Source organism: Heterodontus francisci, chromosome 7 (genome assembly GCF_036365525.1).
Source record: "Heterodontus francisci isolate sHetFra1 chromosome 7, sHetFra1.hap1, whole genome shotgun sequence".
NCBI classification, from domain to species: domain Eukaryota; kingdom Metazoa; phylum Chordata; class Chondrichthyes; order Heterodontiformes; family Heterodontidae; genus Heterodontus; species Heterodontus francisci.
In genome coordinates, this window is record NC_090377.1 from 135420979 (window position 1) to 135442354 (window position 21376).

Genomic DNA, 21376 nt, shown 5'->3' on the forward strand with positions numbered 1-21376 from the left:
CATCAGCACCCAAATGGTTGCCTTCTGTAACCATCTGGAGGGCGTCAAGCTACAGACAGAATTTAACTGTACAGTGGTACTGAAGAGTCACTGTGATCAAAGTCTTTTTTTTAAAAACTACCAATGAGAGAGTGTGAATACAATTTAGAGGTATGCATTTTATTTATTTACTTATTTAGAGATACAGCACTGAAACAGGCCCTTCGGCCCACCGAGTCTGTGCCGACCAACAACCACCCATTTATACTAACCCTACAGTAATCCCATATTCCCTACCACATAGCTACACTAGGGGCAATTTACAATGGCCAATTTACCCATCACATGCAAGTCTTTGGCGGTGGGAGGAAACCAGAGCACCCGGCAAAAACCCACACGGTCACAGGGAGAACTTGCAAACTCCGCACAGGCAGTACCCAGAATTGAACCCGGGTCCCTGGAGCTGTGAGGCTGCGGTGCTAACCACTGCGCCGCCCCAAAGTTAATTATATGACTGGAAAATACAGATATCAAGTATAGATGACGGATGGTATTTTGCCCATCTAGCTTGTTGTTCCATAAAAATCTACAATTCCCACCAACACAGCATCTAATTGCCTCTTGAATGAGTCCAGTATTTTTGTCTCTGCCATAGCCAGCACCATCCCAGGTACTGATCAATCTGAGTGAAGAATTGCTTCCTGACATTGAACCTGAATTTTATTTTACCTGTTTTTACCCATGTTCTGTTATCCTGGTTTAATTAGTGCTCAGGGTTTTAACCATTTCGATTCCACTCAGCATCATTACACCTTAGGAGGAGTGATCAAATGGAATAGAAAAGGTTAATCATCCACCTTCATGCAAGGTGGGGCAATCCATATTTTTCTATCTTTTCTTCATAACTCAGTCCTCTTCAGTTATCATCTGGGCCTGAGATGTTTTCTTTATATTTCAATGATGAGATTTAAATACTGTATGCAAGGTGCTTCCTAACAAAAACTCTGTACGATTCAGTATGCTGGCCAGAGAGTTATAGTCTAATGATTTCACTTAGAACCATTTCTTTGTCTCCTCCATGACCAGGCATGGTCAGAGTATACTACCATTCCCAGAGCTCTTTCAGCTTCTCATACAGTAGCTGACATAATTTTGCACGCCCCCATTATTAGTTTCTGTAATTATATCTATTGATTTTCTACTGTCACAATTCAGCCCACTTGCAGATATTATCCAAGTCCTTCTGTGATCCTTTTTGCTGCTTAAATGCTTAAGTCTTCTCTACACCTTCAAGAACAGTAAAACATGCAAATTTGACAAACTTAGGCCTGTCTGAAACCAGGTTATTTATGTAGCTCAAAAAGGGTAGAGGCCCAGTACAAATCCTGAAACACTGCACTCAATAAATCTCTAGTCCAAAATCAAAATCCTAACTAGTACCCCTGCTGCTCCCTTTTTTCCAACCAATTCCCCAGACAACTCCAATTTTCACCAAGGATACCCAATGGTTTAAGCTTGTGCAGCAGCCTTTCATTGAAGTTAAGTTCTCATACAGGGCTTTCCAACACTCACTCGAGATGTCTCTTTCCTCAGAAAAGAGGAGATTGATCAGGCAGGATCTGCCTCTGATGAAACTATAGTGGATGCCACTTATACCTTCAAATAGGTACTCAAATTTGTTCTGCATTATCAATTCCATTGTATGCTCAATATGCATTTTACAAGGAGCTCTCTGATGTCATTTTTGGGAGTACATGAAATTATAAGCATGTAATAAATAGACACAAATGCAACATTTCAGAATGTACCAATACAGCCATTATCCAGCAGAATGAAGGCAATCCAGGCAGATAAATCAAGTTCCCCTATAAAAAAAGGAGAAAGCTTTTAAATAAAACACACATTTTTCCATTTTAGAAACATATTCTGGAAAAAAGTTAACTCCTGACCCAAAGTGAAATATCAAGAGTTGCATGGATGGTAACTTCTACCAAGTACTGAAAATGCAGTTGGCTCTATCCTGTTGCATCAGAGCCTAGAAGGAAAAAAAAGCTAAAAAAGTTAGTATCTTAGCTTGTTTATGCAAAAAAAAAATCAGATAACTCCTACAAGAAGCTCTTCCAGATAACATACTGCAGCACAAGCCAGACACCCAATTGTAAAGGGTACCAAACCAAACTAAATATTCCAGAAACAATACAGTTCGACCAGGTGAGTGAATAGCTACTATACTTGAAGATCCACTCTACAGATTAACTGGTTAAAAAGTGGCATGGCAAAAAGATGGATTCTGATCAGATGAGGATATCTTATTTCAAAAAGTACAAAACTGGTCACAGATTAGTTAAATATATAATGACTGCTTCAATTGTGTGAAATGTGTAAACAATAAATAGGATTAATTAAACATTATCCTATCACTGCAAGATATACTTGAAAAAAAAACGGTTTCTCATCCCTATATAATAATAATTAGAGTTGTGGTTGCATAGTGACCAATGTCGAGAACTAAATATTCCAGGATACCTGACTTTTAGAAGATACACATCAAATGGAAAGGGTGAGTAGCTCTGATGATAAAGGATGGGGTGAAAGCAGTAGACAGAAAAAGGACCTTCGCTCAGAAACTAAGATGTAGAATCAGTTCAGGTGGAGCTAAGAAACAGGGGCAGAAAACGTAGGGAGCCAATAAAGTACTCCCACCAAACTGTAATTGCAGTGTAGGGCAGAGTATAAAATCAGGAAATTAGAGGGGCATGTAACAGAAGTAATGCAGTATTCATGGAGAACATGAAATTTTCATATAGACTGGGCAAAGCAGATTTGTAGTGTGGAGGGAAAGTTAATTGAAAGTATACAAGACAGTTTTCTAGATCAAAATGTTGGGGAACCAATTAGGGAACAGGCTACTATCTAGTATTGGGCAAGGATTAATTAATAACCTAGTGGCAAAGGAGCATCTAGGGAATGATACAACATTTTATATTGACTGAGTAATTTAGTTAGGTCTAAAATTAAATCTGAACAAAAACTACATAGGTATAAGGAGGCAAGCTAGATAAGTAGATTTGAAAATAGCTTAGTTCATGTTCTATACTTCTGTAGCCTTCAAAGTGCTGCTACTTATGTTCAAAATCATAGCAAGTTAGAGACATCCCTCAGGAATAGTTATCATCCATGTTCTAAGAAATGCATCAGTATGTTGCAGAACTGTTTAAAACAATTTAGGTGCACAGAAACACGGCCAACTGGACTTTACTTACAGTTGAAATGCCAGCAACATAATTGATGCAGCAAATTTGAAAAAGGTGGCAAGTACAGATGATGGTACTAACCAAAATTAACTTATAAAATGCAGCACTTCTATTGGTTGCTCAGTCAAGGTATTTATCGCAATATAAAGCAGCAAAAAAAATTGCAGATGCTATCAAATAAAAACAGAACATGCTAGAAACACTTGGAGTGTAACAGTTGACATTGTAGGTAAGAACCATCAGAAGTGGAAGACATCACAAGCGAACAGCACTTTAAAACAAAGGGAATGAATACACACAAGAATGATGTGAAAGCATTGTCCCCTCCCCACTCCTCTTTGTTCTTTTTAAAGATTCATCTGTAATTTCTTCCAGTCGGTCCATATGTGTCTTGTTAGCTTGTCTGTTATCTCTAAAGACAGACTGACCTGCTAAGAATTTCTAATAGCTTGTGTTTCACATTTATTGGGATGTAATGGTTAAAAGGGTCTTCACTCAGACAAGTCAGATCACTTTCCTTTTGCACAATTAGATATATTTTACAACAAAATTGAATCATGTACATATAATCCTGCTGACATTCAAAATTGTTGAATTTTCAATTAAATCAGTTGGCAGGATTTTTTTTAATCTAGCAAAATGATTTCATCACAATTACTGCCAGACTACAAACATTCATCATGGCAACTTACTTATATTGCTAAAATCATTAACCACATTACGATTTTCCTATCAATTGACCCTCAGTGATATTAAAAAAAGATGAGAGTGTCTGGTGAGAATTCGCTACATCTGTGAAAGATACTTTCTGAAACACATGTAAACACTTTAAAACTTACAAACTGAGTTCATTCATTACAATCATACACTGCAGTACTCTCACTAAGTTTATTTAACATGTTGGTACCAGTACACAAGAGGAAAGATAAACGAGGACGCTTAGAATTTACAAACTACTTCTGTCAAACATCACCTGTAACAATCTCTAATCACTGCTTTGAACAGCCTGCAATCAGCAGACTTAAAGCAGCTGGTTTTTCATATTTGTGCCATGGTTTACATGAAAGGTCCAAGAACAGAAAGTGCAGAGTGCGATTTTCAGTCAGAGATACTGGATTAGTGGTACTGCAGATGGTACCACCTACAGAAAAAAAAACAGCTCTGATCATGAATGCTCACACATTTAGAACTCCACTCTCAGACACTATATTTCTGATGAGTGCACAGGTGGGGGCATCTGCTTTCTCAAACCATGGAGACTTTGTTCAAGTGCCTAAGAGGTTCAAATGAGCACCCTGAACACTTAAAAAAAAAAATGCAGCTTGAAACCACACTGCAGTTAGTCACATGGTGTTAAGCTCAAAAAATGCAAAATAGCTTTTCTGAAAGGGCTTTATTGTTGTCCACAAGAACCTGGACTTCTCTGGAGTTATGCAGTCATTTCAAGTTGATAGTTGATAGTGATAAAAGTGCCAGCAACTACATCTCTGATGTACATGCTACTTGTTAAAATAATGGCTCCCAAATCCACTCCAAAACGTTTAATTCCTGGTCACTTCAAAACAATGTTGACCAGATAAAAGGGTTGGCTCAGTGAGAATTACACAGTTTTTCCAAGCTCCTTGTCACCACCATACACTTCATAAATCCAATATTCTACATTTTTAATATTCCACTCTACTAATGATATAAGCTGATTGTTGAATCATTATTTGCATCAGTGAGTATATCCAATCTATAGTCTATAAAACTTCATACAATAGTGCATAATTTTTTGTGCTCTCTAAACCATTTGCCATTCTACCTATACTCTCTTATGAAAACCTCTATGCTGTGTTGAAGTGAAGGTGGGCTGTTTTCCTTAGAGCAGAGAAGGCTGAGGCAGGACCTGATTGAGGTATACAAAATTATGAGAAGCACTGATAGGGAAGATAGGAAGAAACTTTTTCTCTTAGCGGAGGTGTCAATAACCGGGGGCACAGATTTAAGGTAAAGGACAGGAGGTTTAAAGGGGATTTGAGGAAATTTGTTTTCATCCAGGAGGGTGGTTGGAATCTGGAACACGCTGCCTGAAGGGGTGGTAGAGACAGGAACCCTCAACATTTTAGTATTTAGATGAGCACTTGAAATAGCATAGCATATAAGGCTTGAGGCCAAGTGCTGGAAAATGGGATTAGAATAGATGGGTGCTTGATGGCTGGCACAGACACAATGGGCCGAAAGGCCCGTTTCTGTGCTGTATAACTCTATGACCCGATTTACAGGAGCTCCCTCCGGGGAATTTGTGGAAGGAAAATTATAAAATGGCAAGTTGCTAGGACAGTTTCAGCAAAGAGATATAGATAGGTTAAGTGAGTGGGCAAAAACTTGGTAGATAGAGTATAATGTGGGAAAATGTGAGGTTGGCCACTTTGGATAGGAAGAATAGAAAAGCAGATTGTTTAAATGGAGAGAAACAGTAGAATGCTGTGGTACAGAGGGATCAGGTTGTCCTTGTACATGAGTCACAAAAAGTTAGCAGGTACAGCAATAAGGCAAACGAAATGTAGGCCTTTATTACAAAGGGGACGGAGTTTAAAAGTAGGGAAGTCTCGCTACAACTGTACAGGGCATTTGTGAGACAACACCTTGTGTACTGCATACAGTTTTCGTCTCCTCACTTAAAGAGGGATAAATGTGCAATGGAAGCAGTTCAGAGAAAGTTCACTAGTCTGATCCCTGGGATGAAGAGGCTGTCTTATGACGAAAGGTTGAGCAAGTTGGGTCATTGGAGTTTAGAAAAATGACAGGTGATGTGATTGAAACAAGATTCTGAGGGACCTGACAGGGTAAATGCTGAGAAGATGTTTTCCCTCATGGGGGAAATCTAGAACTAGCAGGTACAGTTTCAAAATAAGGGGTCTCCCTTTCAAGATGGAGATGAGGAGGAATTTCTTCTCAGTCGTTAGTCTTTGGAATTCTTTTCTCCAAAGGGAAGTGGAGGCTGGGCCATTGAATATACTCAAGGCTGAGTTAGATTTTTGATCTACAAGGGAGTCTAGGGTTATTGGGGGGGGGGGTTGGGGGGGGGGGTGCGGAAAAGCAGTGGCAGGAAAGTGCAGTTAAGGCCACAATCAGATCAACCATCTGGAAGAGGCTTGAGGAGCCAAATGGCCTATTCCCACTCCTATTTATGATCGCCAACAGTACACATACGCTGTTGTGAGTTGCAGCTAATCCACTTAGCTAAAATTGATGACTGGAAAGATGACATTAACAATTCTACTTACACTGGCATATTCCTCTTCAATGAAATCTCTTCGCTTTCTGAATCCTCATCTGCGCTACTGCCAGTCGCATCGGAATCCACATTTCCTTCTATGTGCGAAAGCAGTGCTTTTGAAAAACAGGTATACTCAAAGAGTTCAGAGTTGATGGGATTTGGAACTGATCCAGTCTGCTCACCATCACCATATTTTATTCCAGCCAAAAAGACAGACTTAGCTTTTGAACTGTCAAATTTGTTTATTCCCTTTTGTCTTTGTTGCTGGGATTTTATCAACTCTTGAATTTTGTACTTAACATGATGCTCAACATGCTTTGCCTGTATTATCTGCAAACGTTTTCTAAGTCTGCTGGCCTTCTTAGCTAGCTCTTGTTGTCTTCCATGGCACTCAAGCAGCTGAGTATTCATTTGAGTTTCCCTTGTACTTTTGGAATTACTGAGTTGTTTTTCTTGTTTTCTCTGCTGGGCCGATTGTCTGGTACTACTCAATAAATTTCCAATCTGAATGGCATCCGCTGCTGGTACAGTATCCCAAGTTCTGTTTGCTTTGGTTGTTTTCAACTCTGCTTTTTGATTTGAAGTTATGCTGCCAGGAGCGTTGAGGTTCACTGAAACTGAATCACAGGCCAGTTTCATCTCACTGGCAGCAGTTAACACACCCGTACACTTTAAAGGACTGTTTTTCTGGCAGCTTAAGCCTTTCATACCATTTTTGTTACTACTTAGCTCTGCTTCAGATACACCATACATTTTGCTAGCATTAGCAGATGTTTGCTCAGTAATATCACAAGATAAATTTTTTTTGGTAAGAACGACTGGAGAGTTTTTGTTAAACAATTTCTTCCTACTAGTAAGGTTACAGTTTAAAGACAATATGTCCAGTAGAGAATTAGTACTGGTTAACAAGGCTGTATTATCTGAGTTTGAGGAATGTACTATTGCAGATCCATAAGCTACATGTTTCAAATCAGTTGCATCACTGCCAAGCCCATGTGCTGCAAATGGATACGCAAGTTGAGACCAAGTAGATTGCATGTCACAATCCCCATTTAGCTTCTGTTCTGTAACGGCATCTTCCTTATGCATAAATGTGTCAGGTTCAATGGTACTGGAAGGTAAGGACGACGACGACAGCTGGAATCCATGTCCCTCTGTGGCCGTTTCTGTGAGAGCCGGAGCCATTGTAGCCATACAGCGTTGCCCCAACAGTCCCACTGCAATAAAAATATTGCCCCTACAGAAGAGAATAAATAAAAACTCAATGGCACAGCAAAATATTTGAAGCCCTCAGTTAACATAAGCTAGTGGTACATTTAGGCTTCACCAAGATACTTCCAAAATGGTTCTCCATACACCTCGAACAGGAAAATACAAACATCTCAAACTATACAAAGTTAACTTTAAAGCACCATTCTGTGATAACCAGTTGAGATGCTTAGCTATATATTGTGTTTGCCTACAATTTAAACTTTATACACATCCTTTGCAAATAACCATAAGTTTCTAAGTGTCACAAAGATGGATCAATGAAAAAGGCAATATGCACAGCACATTTATAAAATGATTGAACTTGCCAAATTTACTGTGTTGATAGATGGAGTTAACTTACCAGAGCGTCAAGAATTGTTCTCTTGCCCATGAAAGTGATAAACAACTTCAAATGCAGTTAGACATTATTTTCAATACTTAAAGTGGAAGTGTGCTCCAGGGATCTTAAATAGAATCAGTCATTTACAGCATGGGAGGAGGCCATTCAGCCCATTGTGTCCATGCCGACTCTCCATGGTGCTATCCAGTCCCATTTCCCCCACACGATCCCCATAGCCCTGCACGTTTATTTGCCTCAAGTCCCCATCCAACTTCCTTCTGAAATCATTGACTGTCTATGCTTCCGCCACCCTTGTGGGCAGTGAGTTCCAGGTCATTACCACCCACTGTGTAATAATGTGCTTCCTCATATTCCCCCTGCATCTCTTGCTCAAAACCTTCAATTGGCATCCACATGTCCTTGCACCATCAAACTTATCCAAGCCTGTCATAACCTTGTACACTTCTATTTAAATCTCCCCTCAATCTTCTTTGTTTTGAAAACAAACCCAGCTTTTCCAACCTAACCTTGCACCTAAAATCCCCCACCCTGGGAACCAGTCTGGTAAATCAACTCTGCACCCTCTCAAGGACCCTCACATCCTTCCTAAAGTGTGGTGACCAGAACACAACACAATACTCTAGTTGAGGCCTAACCAGAACTTGATAAAAGTTCAACATAACTACCCTACTTTTGTAGTCTATACTTCTTTTTATGAAGCCCAAGATTAAATATGTTTTGCGAACCATTCTCTCAATATGTCTTGCCATCTTCAAAGACCGATGCACATGCACCCCCAGGTCCCTCTGTTCCTGCACACTCTTTAGAGCTGTGCCAAAGTCTATACTGCCTCACCCTATCCCTTCTGCCAAAATGTATCTCACAGTTGTCTATATTAAATTCCATCTGTCTCTTGTGTGCCCATTCTGCTAGCTTATCTATCTCCTGTTGCAAACGGTTCGTATCATCCTGTTTGCAACTCCAAGTTTGGTATCATCCGCAAATTTAGAAATCCTACTCCATATTCCAAGATCAAGTAATTTAGATGTAACAAAAAAAAGCAGTGGTCCTAGCACTGACCCTTGGGGAACACCACATCTACTAGTCTGAAAAACAACCATTTACCACAACTCGCCGTTTTTTGTCCTTAAGCTGTTTTTTTAAAATCCAATTGGACACTGATTCTCCTATTCCACGAGCCCCAGTTTTGTTAACCAGCCTTTTATGTGGTACTTTATCGAATGATTTCTTACAATCCATATAAACATCCATTGCATTTCCTTCAACTGTTATTTAATCAAAAATTCAGTTAGATTAGTCAAGCATGATCTGCCTTTTACAAATCCTGTGTTGGCTATCCTTAATTAACTCAAACCTCTCCAAGTGCCTGCTGATTTTTTTCCCTGATTATTGTTTCTAAACTTTTACTCACCACTGATGTTAAACTAGCTGGCCTGTCGTTGCTAGGACTGTCCTTACAACCTTTCTTGAATGAGGGTATCACATTTGCCACACTGCAAACCTCTGGCACCACCATCTCCCCGCACACCCCCCCATATCTAGGGAAGATTGGAAGGTTATGGCAAGTCCTTCCCCCATCGCCACTCCCATTTCCTTTAGCAACCTAGGATGCAAGCCATCCGGACCAGGTGACTTACCTATCCTAAGCACAGTCAGCCTTTCCAGTATCTCCTACCTTTCAATTTTTACCCTACCCATTGCCTCTACTCTCTCCGCTTTTACCAATATTTTGTCACATTCCTTTTCTTTAGCAAGCACGATACAAAGTACTTAAGTATTCGAACCTTGCCCTGTGCCTCTAAGCATATAATACCTTCTTTGTCCATAATATGTCCCACTCCACCTCTTACTATCAGCTCACTATTCACGCAAGTTGAAAATTTCTGCATTCCCTTTTATGTTGACTGCCATTCTATTCTCATTCTCTTTGCCAGTCTTATTTTCTTCACCTCCCCTTCAACTTATTGTATTTGGTATTAGTCTTCACTTGAATTCACCCGACATGCATCATGCACCCTCTTTTTTTTGTTCCTTCATATTCTGCCTCCCTCATCATCCAAGGAGTCCTGGCTTTGGTTCCCCTACCTTCCACCCTTGTTGGAATGTACCTAGTCTGTAACTGAAACATCTCTTCACTAAAAATAACCCATTGTTCCATTACAGTTTTTCTTGTCAGTCTTCAGTTCCATTTTATCCTAGCTAGATCCCTTCTCATCACATTGAAATGGTCTCTCTTCCAATTTAGCAGTTCTACCTTATAATGCAGAAAAGCAAGGAACAAAATAAGTCTAAACCTTACAATGCAATGATCACTTTTACTGCCACCCACCCACCCATCCAAAAAAAACGTGTTCCCCCAGACACTTGGTCCACCTCATTTCCCAGCACCAGATCCAGCAATGCCTCCTTTCTAGTTGGGCTGAGAACATACTGATCAAGGAAGTTCTCCTGAACACAATCCAGAAATTACTCTAAAATCATCCCAATCAATATTTGGGTAATTCAAGTCCCTCAATATCACCACTATAGTTTTTGCACGGGATTTCCCTGCAGATTTGCCCCTCGCTCTCTATTTGGAGCCCTATAAAATGCCTCTAGTAGTGTGATCATACCCTTTTGGTTCCTGCACTCTAACCAAATGGATTCTGTCCTTGCCCCTTCAAGGGCACCCCCTCTTTCCAAAACTACAATGTCTTCCCACCCTCCAACCTCCCTTTTTTCCTTTTCTATCTTTTCTGAACACTTTGTATCCTTTTATATTAAGCACCCAGTCCTCAACATTTTTAAGCCATTGTTTCTGTTATTGCCATTACATCACATACCCATATTGCTACTGTGCTTGTAGCTCATTAACCTTATTCACCACACTTTGTGTGTTTATATAAATGCATTGCAATCCTGTCCTGCATTCCTTGCAGCCATTCTCAGTCTGCTCCTATCTAATGTGGAACTCCTTTCTTCTCTAGTACCGTCCAACACTCTTTCCCACTTCTATATGCTGGTGCCCAGCTCCCTGCCAATTTAAATACCACCCAACCACACAAGGGAACCTCCCCTTGAGGACACTGGTCCCAGTCCTGTTGAGGTGAAACCTGTCCCTTTTCAATAGGTGCCTTCTGCCCCAGAATCTGAAGACCTCCCTCCTGTACCACACTTTCAGCCATGCATTGATCCTCCCTATCTTCCTATTTCTACTCTCACTAGTGCATGGCACTGGGCATATTCCAGAGATTATTACCATATTCTTTTCTTTTGGGCCTCCTTATCTCGAGAGACAATGGATACGCGCCTGGAGGTGGTCAGTGGTTTGTGAAGCAGCGCCTGGAGTGGCTATAAAGGCCAATTCTGGAGTAACAGGCTCTTCCACAGGTGCTGCAGAGAAATTTGTTTGTTGGGGCTGTTGCACAGTTGGCTCTCCCCTTGCGCCTCTGTCTTTTTTCCTGCCAACTACTAAGTCTCTTCGACTCGCCACAATTTAGCCCTGTCTTTATGGCTGCCCGCCAGCTCTGGCGAATTATTACCATAACAACCTTATTAAAACAATGTTTTAATATTCCGGATGAGAGACTTCAGTTATGTGGAGACTAAAGAAGCTGGTATTTTTCTCCTTAAGCAGAGGTCAAGGGGAGATTTAAGAGAGGTGTTCAAAACTATGTAGGGTTTTGATAGATTTGCCATAGTTTGTGTTTTCAGCAGGAAAAGGTTCAATCAACCAGAAATTAGCAAGAGCCAGGTGAGACGAGCATTTCTTAAAAAAAAGTTATTATCTGGAATGCACTGCCTGAAAGCACGGTAGAAGCAGATTCAATGGTAACTTTCAAAAGGGAATTGGATAAACACATGAAAAGGAAAAAAAGAGCAGGGGAGTGGGTATAATTGGAGAGCTCTTTCAAAGAACTGGAGCAGACATCTCCTTCTGTGCTACAAGATTTCATGATTAAAGTCAGCCCAAAGGACAGGCACTTTGTGCCAAAACACTGATGTGACCATACAGAATACTGCTTTGCAGTGTAGAAAACTAAACAATGCTGGGTCTGCCATCAATTTCAAGTCTTACACTTGAATGAAACCCAATGAGCCTAAAGGCCACCCATTTGAAAAAAAACATTACCAGCTGAACATCACTCTGTGCTCAAAATCAGTTAAGTTTCTGGGGATGGACAACCCCGCACTGCCTCACAGATAAGTTTAAAGGACTGACCAAACAACCTTCCTGGGAAGCAAACAGCTACTCCAATCTAAGTGACTTGGGAATAAAGGAAACCCAAGAGTCGAACTCTACTGGGTTGCATAATTCAAACTGTTCGAATAAAATGCAATTTATTCTTGCATATTATTTTCAGATGGAGCTGGCAGAGTACTTTGAACATTTTAATCCTTATATTTTAACTTCCACAACTAAATATTTTACCTACTTTTCTTGGATATGCCTCCAACATTTCCACCATTCATTCTGGCACCAACATCTTGAAACACAGTCTGATTAATCATTGAAATCAAAGCTCAGGACATTGTAATGTGACCTGGTTATTTTTTATTTATTTATTTTTTTATTCATTCATGGGATGTGGGCGTCACTGGCTATGCCAGCATTTATTGCCCATCCCTAATTGCCCTTGAGAAGGTGGTGGTGAGCTGCCTCTTGAACCGCTGCAGTCCATTTGGGGCAGGTAGACCCACAGGGCTGTAAGGAAGGGAGTTCCAGGATTTTGACCCAACGACAGTGAAGGAATGGCGATATAGTTCCAAGTCAGGATGGTGTGTGATTTAGAGGGGAACTTACAGGTGGTGGTGTTCCCATGTATTTGCTGCCCTTGTCCTTCTAGTTGGTAGAGGTCACGGGTTTGGAAGGTGCTGTCTAAGCTGCCTTGGTGCATTGCTGCAGTGCATCTTGTAGATGGTACACACTGCTGCTACTGTGCATCGGTGGTGGAGGGAGTGAATGTTTGCAGATGGGCTGCCAATCAAGCAGGCTGCTTTGCCCTGGATGGTGTTGAGCTTAAGAGTGTTGTTGGAGCTGCACCCATCCAGGCAAGTGGACAGTATTCCATCACACTCCTGACTTGTGCCTTGTAGATGGTGGACAGGCTTTGGGGAGTCAGGTGGTGAGTTACTCGCCTCAGGATTCCCAGCCTCTGACCTGCTCTTGTAGGCACGTTACTTATATGGCTACTCCAGTTCAGTTTCTGGTCAATGGTAGCCTCTAGGATAGAACAAAGAAAATTACAGCACAGGAACAGGCCCTTCGGCCCTCCAAGCCTGCGCCGATCCAGATCCTCTCTCTAAACATGTCGACTATTTTCTAAGGATGTTGATAGTGGGGGATTCAGCGATGGTAATGCCGTTGAATGTCAAGAGGAGATGGTTAGATTCTCTCTTGTTGGAGATGGTCATTGCCTGGCACTTGTGCGGCACGAATGTTACTTGCCACTTATCAGCCCCAGCCTGGATATTGTCCAGGTCTTGCTGCATTTCTATATGGACTGCTGAGGAGTCACGAATGGTGCCGAACATTGTGCAATCATAAGCGAACATCCCCACTTCTGACCTGATGATTGAAGGAATGTCATTGATGAAGCAGCTGAAGATGGTTGGGCCTCGGACACTACCCTGAGGAACTCCTGCAGTGATGTCCTGGAGCTCAGATGATTGACCTCCAACAACCACCTTCCTCTGTGCTAGGTATGACACCAGCCAGCGGACGGTTTTCCCCGATTCCCATTGACCTCAGTTTTTCTAGGGCTCCTTGATGCCATACTTGGTCAAATGCTGCCTTGATGTCAAGGGCAGCCACTCACACCTCACCTCTTTTGTCCATGTTTGAACCAAGGCTGTGATGAGGTCAGGAGCTGAGTGGCCCTGGCGGAACCCAAACTGAGCGTCACTGAGCAGGTTATTGCTAAGCAAGTGCCGCTTGATGGCACTGTTGATGACACCTTCCATCACTTTACTGATGATTGAGAGTATGCTGATGGGGCGGTAATTGGCCGGGTTGGACTTGTCCTGTTTTTTGTGTACAGGACATACATGGGCAATTTTCCACATTGCAGGGTAGATGCCAGTGTTGTAGCTGTACTGGAACAGCTTGGCTAGGGGCGCGGCAAGTTCTGGAGCACAGGTCTTCAGTACTATTGCCGGAATATTGTCAGGGCCCATAGTCTTTGCAGTATCCAGTGCCTTTAGTCGTTTCTTGATATCACGCGGAGTGAATCGAATTGGCTGAAGTCTGGCATCTGTGATGCTGGGGACTTCAGGAGGAGGCAGAGATGGATCATCAACTCAGCACTTCTGGCTGAAGATTGTTTTATTTTATTTATTTAGAGATACAACACTGAAACAGACCCTTCGGCCCACCGAATCTGTGCCGACTAAGAACCACCCATTTATACTAACCCTACAGTAATCCCATATTCCCTACCACCTACCTACACTAGGGGCAATTTACAATGGCCAATTTACCTATCACCTGCAAGTCTTTGGCTGTGGGAGGAAACCAGAGCACCCGGCGAAAACCCACGCGGTCACAGGGAGAACTGGCAAACTCCGCACAGGCAGTACCCGGAATCGAACCCGGGTCCCTGGAGCTGTGAGGCGGCATGCGCCGCATGCTTCAAAATGTGCAAATGCTTCAGCCTTATCTTTCGCACTGATGTGCTGGGCTCCCCCATCATTGAGGATGGGGTATTTGTGGAGCCACCTCCTCCAGTTAGTCGTTTAATTGTCCACCACCATTCATGGCTGGATGTGGCAGGACTGCAGAACTTAGATCTGATCCGTTGGTTATGGGATCGCTTAGCTCGGGCTATTGTATGCTGCTTCCACAGTTTGGCATCAAGTAGTCCCGGTTTGTAGCTTCACCAGGTTGACAGCTCATTTTGAGGTATGCCTGGTGCTGCTTCTGGCATGCCCTCCTGCACTCTTCATTGAACCAGGGTTGGTCTCCTGGCTTAATGGTAATGGTAGAGTGGGGGATATGCCAGGCCATGAGGTTACATGAGGTCATGGAAATGAACAGATCAAATCTATGACTTAAGCACATGAGGTGAGTTATACAATTCCAAGTACAGTGGGATTCCTGCCCCACCAGGGCTGTCACAAGGAATCTGGGTGAATTACACAGCCCTGTCCACTAACTGATGAATACTATTTCCCAAGATTGATACAACAGGTGTAGCAATCATTACAAAGTTAAGGTGATGCAGGTAGATGAACTGGACGTATGAATTCTCCAAATTAAATTAATTAAAATAGCACCCTCAAATAGTTACAATACTAAAATTACATTTAGAATAAAAAAGGTATCAATCTCATCAAGTTTCGATCGTTATGCAACTTTTACCCAATTGATATGACAAACATTCTTACACTAGAACTACACTCAAAATTGTAAAACCAGTCATGTTGACTATGTGTTTCAGTGGGATATCATTTTAATTAGATTTTTCTTCCTGGTTTTATAATTTTTGTTTCCAATCTGCACAATATCAAACTAATTGGACCAAATTTTATTAAAACAGCTTTACAGTATTTTTTAAAAATTCACTGTTACTGCAATCAAAGCAGACAAGATTTTCTAATCTGGCCCACCCATCTCCCAAATTCTTTTTCCAAATACAAATTCGCTACTCAATTTAGAGACAGGAACTATGTCCACTGGTGTGAAGAGTCCAGAACAAAGGGGCACAGCCTTAAAATTAGAGCTAGGCCATTCAGGGGTTATGTGAAAAAGCACTTCTTCATACAAAGCGTAGTAGAAATCTGGAACTCAAGGGAATGAATTGCCTCCTTCTCTTCCTATGTTTGGGAAATTCTGGAATTTACCATTGTAATTTTCCAAAACAATGCAACTCATCTACAAAAGCCTCAACTATCTAGTAGACAGATTCAAACATGCTTTTCATTTGGACAGTAGAAAGGAAACATTTTTCCTAAAATGATAAATGAAGAACAGATAATAATCTGTCCAAAAGCTAATGAATCCTTTGCAAATTCACAGCACTTAAATGTTTAAAAAGTTTACGTAGAACATCCTAACGCTCACACAATAAACGTTTCAAAACAGACACACTTACTCCAAGAACTTCTCACAAAACTTTAACATACTTTATACTGAACAGCCAACTTTCACATTTAACATAAAAAACCCCCAGAAGTATAATTTATACTAGTTAATGAATCAAGGAGTGGAAAAACTGGAAACAATTGACTAGAGATGATTTACCTATGTATTTTCCCTATAAGTCATGGCAGAGTACAGCAGGGGAGGGGGGCAGTCGGGCTATTGTTTGAAATAGCTATCCAATTAGCCCACGCCCCTGCTCTTTTCCCACCAAGCATGTACATTCTTCCCCTTAAGTATTTATCCAGCTCTATTTGAAAATAGTAAGCCCGCTTCCACCAACTTTACAATGATCTCTCTACTCCTTCCTGGGGAAGGTAAGGGGCCAACATGGTTGGTTGGGGGGGGGGGGTTGTCGGGTGGTGGTCACCCCAACTAACCCTGGGGGTCTGACTGACCTAGTTGGACATTGATTAACCCTCCCCGCCCACCAAACTGCAAACACTACGGCCAGCCTCGCCAGCGTGCCACCGGAGACTGGCAGCGAACCAGAGCGTTCATAAATCTTACCACGTGACTCGGCCGACTCGGCCCCGCCCTCAGACTGTTTACCGCTGCGCGCGCGAGTGGCACGGGCAAGGGTGCGGGGGGGGGGGGGGGGAAACGGACTTGTCTCGCTCTCGGCTCTTCTTGCACATAAACACTCCCCAGAGTTCGGTCTTTTCCGACAGCAAAAAAAAAAATTAACTTTTTTTATATCAAAAAAAATTATGTGCAGAGCGAAAAGTGTCCTCGGCTTTTCCCAACACTATATTAAAAAAACCACACACCTCGATGTTTCCGATGTAACTGCAGAAATGGCGCCTGTCGTCTTGTACAAGAACCTTCACCAGCCTAGCTCGCTCACTGACTGACTGGGCACTCGCTGCCAACAGCTGTTGTTGTTATCCTCACTTCTCCCCTCCCCCCTCGGCCCCCCCCCCGGTCCCGTCACAGCTCTTCAGCACGGGGCGGAGCAAACTTGCCGGCCAGTGATGCTTTTGATAGATGTTTCACGCTAGCCACTGGCGACGCCCGTAGCCCCCACGTGACGTTCATCAATCACCCAATCGCCGCGCCGCGGCTGGGAAGAGGGCGCAACGTCAAAGCTGCCAATTACCGCCCCCATTGCCATGGAAGCAGCGAACGATCGTCCCACCCACCCGGGGGGCGGGCCATCCCTTGCAGAGGTGGAGCTGTGATTGACAGCGCTGCGCGGCGACCTTCTCTCCCTTTGCAAGCTCTTCTGTTAAGAGTAGTCTTTTTTCGACTTGTTTTGAATAAAAGAGCCACATGCTGACATTGTGGATTTGCTTTACGTTTTTTTTTTAAGAAGTTGTACTTCCCCAGCATCTGTTCAGTTAAAACTGGCAAACACTGTTGGAAATCGGAAGTTTGCAAAATTACACCTTTGCTACCATATGACAAACCTTTTTTTTAAAATAAAACGTTAATCATTAGAAATAAGCATTGCTACACACAAAACATGACCGAATGGGCAATTAAATACCCCTTTAATTTCGGGAGATAAAACTCAGCAGTAATTCGACTTGCACAGTAATTTTGTTTCAATGTTAAATTACGCTTGCAAAATGTGTAATTTGTCATAAATGTAAAACATACAAATGGTCTACGATACACCGAATGGAGGAAATTCCTTAAATTAGAATTAAATTACTTGGAATCTAGAACTTTGTTACATGTTCATTGCTTGATACAACAAAATAACAAAAAAAATGCTACAAGCTGTTCATGTATACTTACAATGACGAACTTCAGGTGAGCAATTAAGTTTTAAGAATTGTTGCATACTCCATTTACACTTTTACAATCACACACATTGCTTCCTTGTTGAAGTTGGTTGGGCCGTGACTCAGGTATAAAAGTTACAGTGTAAAGTGTGGAGATGTAGCTCCAGTAAAATTCGCTCATCAATAGACTCGGTTTTTCCCTTTTTGAACTACTTTTCCAGGGGAAAGGGATGGGAATTTCAACAGAAAATAAACCACCTCAAAACCCCCCACTAATTTGTGCTACATATTATCGAAGTTGATGTCTCCTTACGGGAAAAGAGAATTTAAAATGGTAGGAGCAGAAGGTCAGAGTTTTACTTCTATAATTTCTTCTCTTGGTTAAATGTGGCTCAGTTGATAACTAACCAATTTCTGTGGATTCCTTTAAAGAACAGGACATAAAACCCAATCATTCTTTGAAATCCGTTCAAATTATTCGTTCCACCGCCTAGTTCTGATCAGATCTCAGCACCAGGGCCAAACTTCTAAGAACCGGAAAACACAGGGGGCCAAATCAATCGGAATATCTTTTTCAGCCAGGAACTGTGTTATTCCACATCGTGCGACGGTGGCCTTCTTGAACACACAGCATGGCCCCCTGCCCAATAAGAGGAATGAATCCTGCTTTATCTGGTGAGTTCAGATGACAGGGAATGAAAATCATGAAAACAACACACAAGGTGGAAAGGCAAGTGATGCAAATCATCCAATCAGCTGCTGCAAACCAACATGCACAACCTTAAAGTTGTCAACTCTCACCCACCCTATATCACCCAGTCACTCACCTGAAACGTTAACTCTGCTTCTCTCTCCACAGATGCTGCCAGACCTGCTGAGTGTTTCCAGCATTTCTTGTTTTTATATCACCCAGTCTCTTGCCCAGGTGGCTCAGGAGGGGGATCACGCAGAGGCTTCTACAATCAGCAGGCACCTCAGGTGTTAACTGAAATTGTGATGTAGTTTCGTTTTGGGCATTGTTCAGTTTAATTGGGGAATCTATAAGAATGTTTTATGAGCAGTGCGCTCCTCAGAATGAGGGGCCACTTGTGCCATTTCCAGTCTGGGACACTGGGTTACCCAGTGTCACTCTTTTGGTTCAATTAAAACATTCCTGCTCTTTCTGTCCAAGCCACAGGTAGCTATTAGCCATACATTCCGCAATTCTCGATACCTTCTTTGCTCTTTCTCCCCCTCTGCAAAAGCCTCTTCTAAACTTACTTTTTTGATCCTGCCATTCAACACCTCCCTTAACGTTTCCCCTAATTCCTCTGCAGCATCTTTAGTTTAGTTTAGAGATACAGCACTGAAACAGGCCCTTCGGCCCACCGAGTCTGTGCCGACCATCAACCACCCATTTATACTAATCCTACACTAATTCGATATTCCTACCACATCCCCACCTGTCCCTATATTTCCCTACCACCTACCTATACTAGGGGCAATCGCTAATGGCCAATTTACCTATCAACCTGCAAGTCTTTGGCATGTGGGAGGAAACCGGAGCACCCGGAGGAAACCCACGCAAACACAGGGAGAACTTGCAAACTCCACACAGGCAGTACCCAGAATTGAACCCAGGTCACTGGAGCTGTGAGGCTGCGGTGCTAACCACTGCGCCGGACCGCACCACAGTTACATGATGTGAAAGATGCTACATGAATATTAGCAGTTATTAAAGTGAGGTGGCTTCACTGTTCCATCAGCAATAATTACCACTCTGCTGATGAGGCTCAACTTTGATTTAATTGAAGCAGAATACAATTTATGCTGCTTAGTCCATCTCACCAATTTGAAGCCTGTGCAGATTGTGGCTGGAGGTTCTGGCAGATGCTGACTGACCTGCTGCATATTTCCAGGATTTGCAGTCTTTTACAGTAATATTAGCACTTTCTATTGTTACACAACCACTAGTGTGCAGGGATAAAAGCTACCTGTGACTTGAGCAGGGAGTGGAAATATTTAATTGGACCAAAAAGGTTGGCAAGAAGTAACCCGGTGTCCCCAGCACAGAAAACAGCACGAGTGTTATAGAGCTCAAAATGTTCTCTCCAGACAATTCAAGACATGGAAGAATTCTAAAATTGTACTGCTGGACATTTTCATAATTTGGGACAAAGTTTGAAGATTTCACACACCATTACACTTTACTGAAATCTTAGTTCAAACCCAGGACTCAAGCACAAAATCTAGGCTTACACTCTGGTGCTACGATCAAAGAAAGGTGTATTCCTTTGGATGAGATGTTATAATTAGGTCCTGCCTGATCTTGGTTCAGGTGGATGTTAAATGGCACTGTTCAAAGAAAAGCGGGGAGTTCTCCTGACACATACCTCGCTCAAACGCCACCAAAAAGCAGATTCATTGGTCATTCCAGTTCGAAGGAAGGGTCATCGATCTGAAATGTTAACTGTTTTTCTCTCTCTCAGACCTGAATATTTCAGCATGTTCTGTTTTTATTTCACGAATCATTCATCCAACTGCTGTTTGTGGAATCTTCCTTGGTTGTCATGTTTGTCTACGTAACAATATTCTCTACACTCCAAAGTAACTAATTTATGTGAAGCACTTTGGAACATTTGAGAAATGATATGGTGATATATAAATGTAATTCTTAACTGATAACACAATCATCTCAAACTAAAAATATCAAACTTTTATATAGCAACCTGTAAATATTAACATATGTATAATTAAAATAACTCAATGTCATAGGTACATAGGACTGACCTTTTGAAATAGTAAATTCAATATTCCTGTCAGAGCAACTTCACAGACTCAATTCACAGTTCTGCAGATGTTTTTAATCATGTACCTGAAGCAATATAAATAGAGAAAAACAGTGCCTAAACCACAAGACTGAAATTCAATGATATCAAATGATCAGACAGCAATAATGAAAACCCTCTATGTTTTAAAGCACATCTTAAATCAAAGTAAAGGCTCCACTTTATTGGAAACTTGTAAAGTTCTGTTCTTTGTATTGAGATTGGAAATTTTATAGTGCATAACTTTCTACAGTTGTATTTGTCTTTTCATCTTGGAAATTGCTATGTGGTGCAAAATATAGATTCAAATGGAAAAAAGTTATTTTATTTAGGTTTATCAAATAGAACATATTTTTTACTTCTATTCCTAACACTCTGAAATTTAATCCACTCTTGTTACTGGCTAGTAGTCTGAATGTGCTGTAAAGATTGATTTCATGTGTTATCTCAAATCACATTCCAAGTGAGGTTACCTGATGTGAAATCTGCAAATTATGTATTCCTCCATAAGATACAATAAACTTTTTGCTTCTCAGCAAAACAAGGAAGTGGAAGTATCAATGGGTCTTTAATCTGAAGAATTAGTGGGTCAGTAGTGGAATATCAGGCAGGG

The 21376-nt window shown here is 41.6% G+C and overlaps 1 protein-coding gene across 6 annotated transcripts in view; it reads right to left on the reverse strand.

Moving 5' to 3' along the window:
* Nucleotides 1-20788, reverse strand: part of kansl1l (KAT8 regulatory NSL complex subunit 1-like) — a 134707-nt gene extending 113919 nt beyond the window's left edge. For 3 of the 6 annotated variants that reach the window (XM_068036216.1, XM_068036217.1, XM_068036221.1), the window contains exons 1-2: nucleotides 16997-17120; nucleotides 6503-7732 (exon numbers count right to left, since the gene is read on the reverse strand). In XM_068036216.1, the coding sequence (XP_067892317.1) occupies nucleotides 6503-7689 (1187 nt within the window). In that variant the 5' untranslated portion in view covers nucleotides 7690-7732; nucleotides 16997-17120. Of the gene's footprint in view, nucleotides 1-6502; nucleotides 7733-8107; nucleotides 10377-16996; nucleotides 17121-17969; nucleotides 18371-20725 lie in introns of those variants that run through there. The other 3 variants (XM_068036220.1, XM_068036218.1, XM_068036219.1) reach the window with 3 other exon arrangements.
* Nucleotides 20789-21376: the final 588 nt, after the last annotated feature.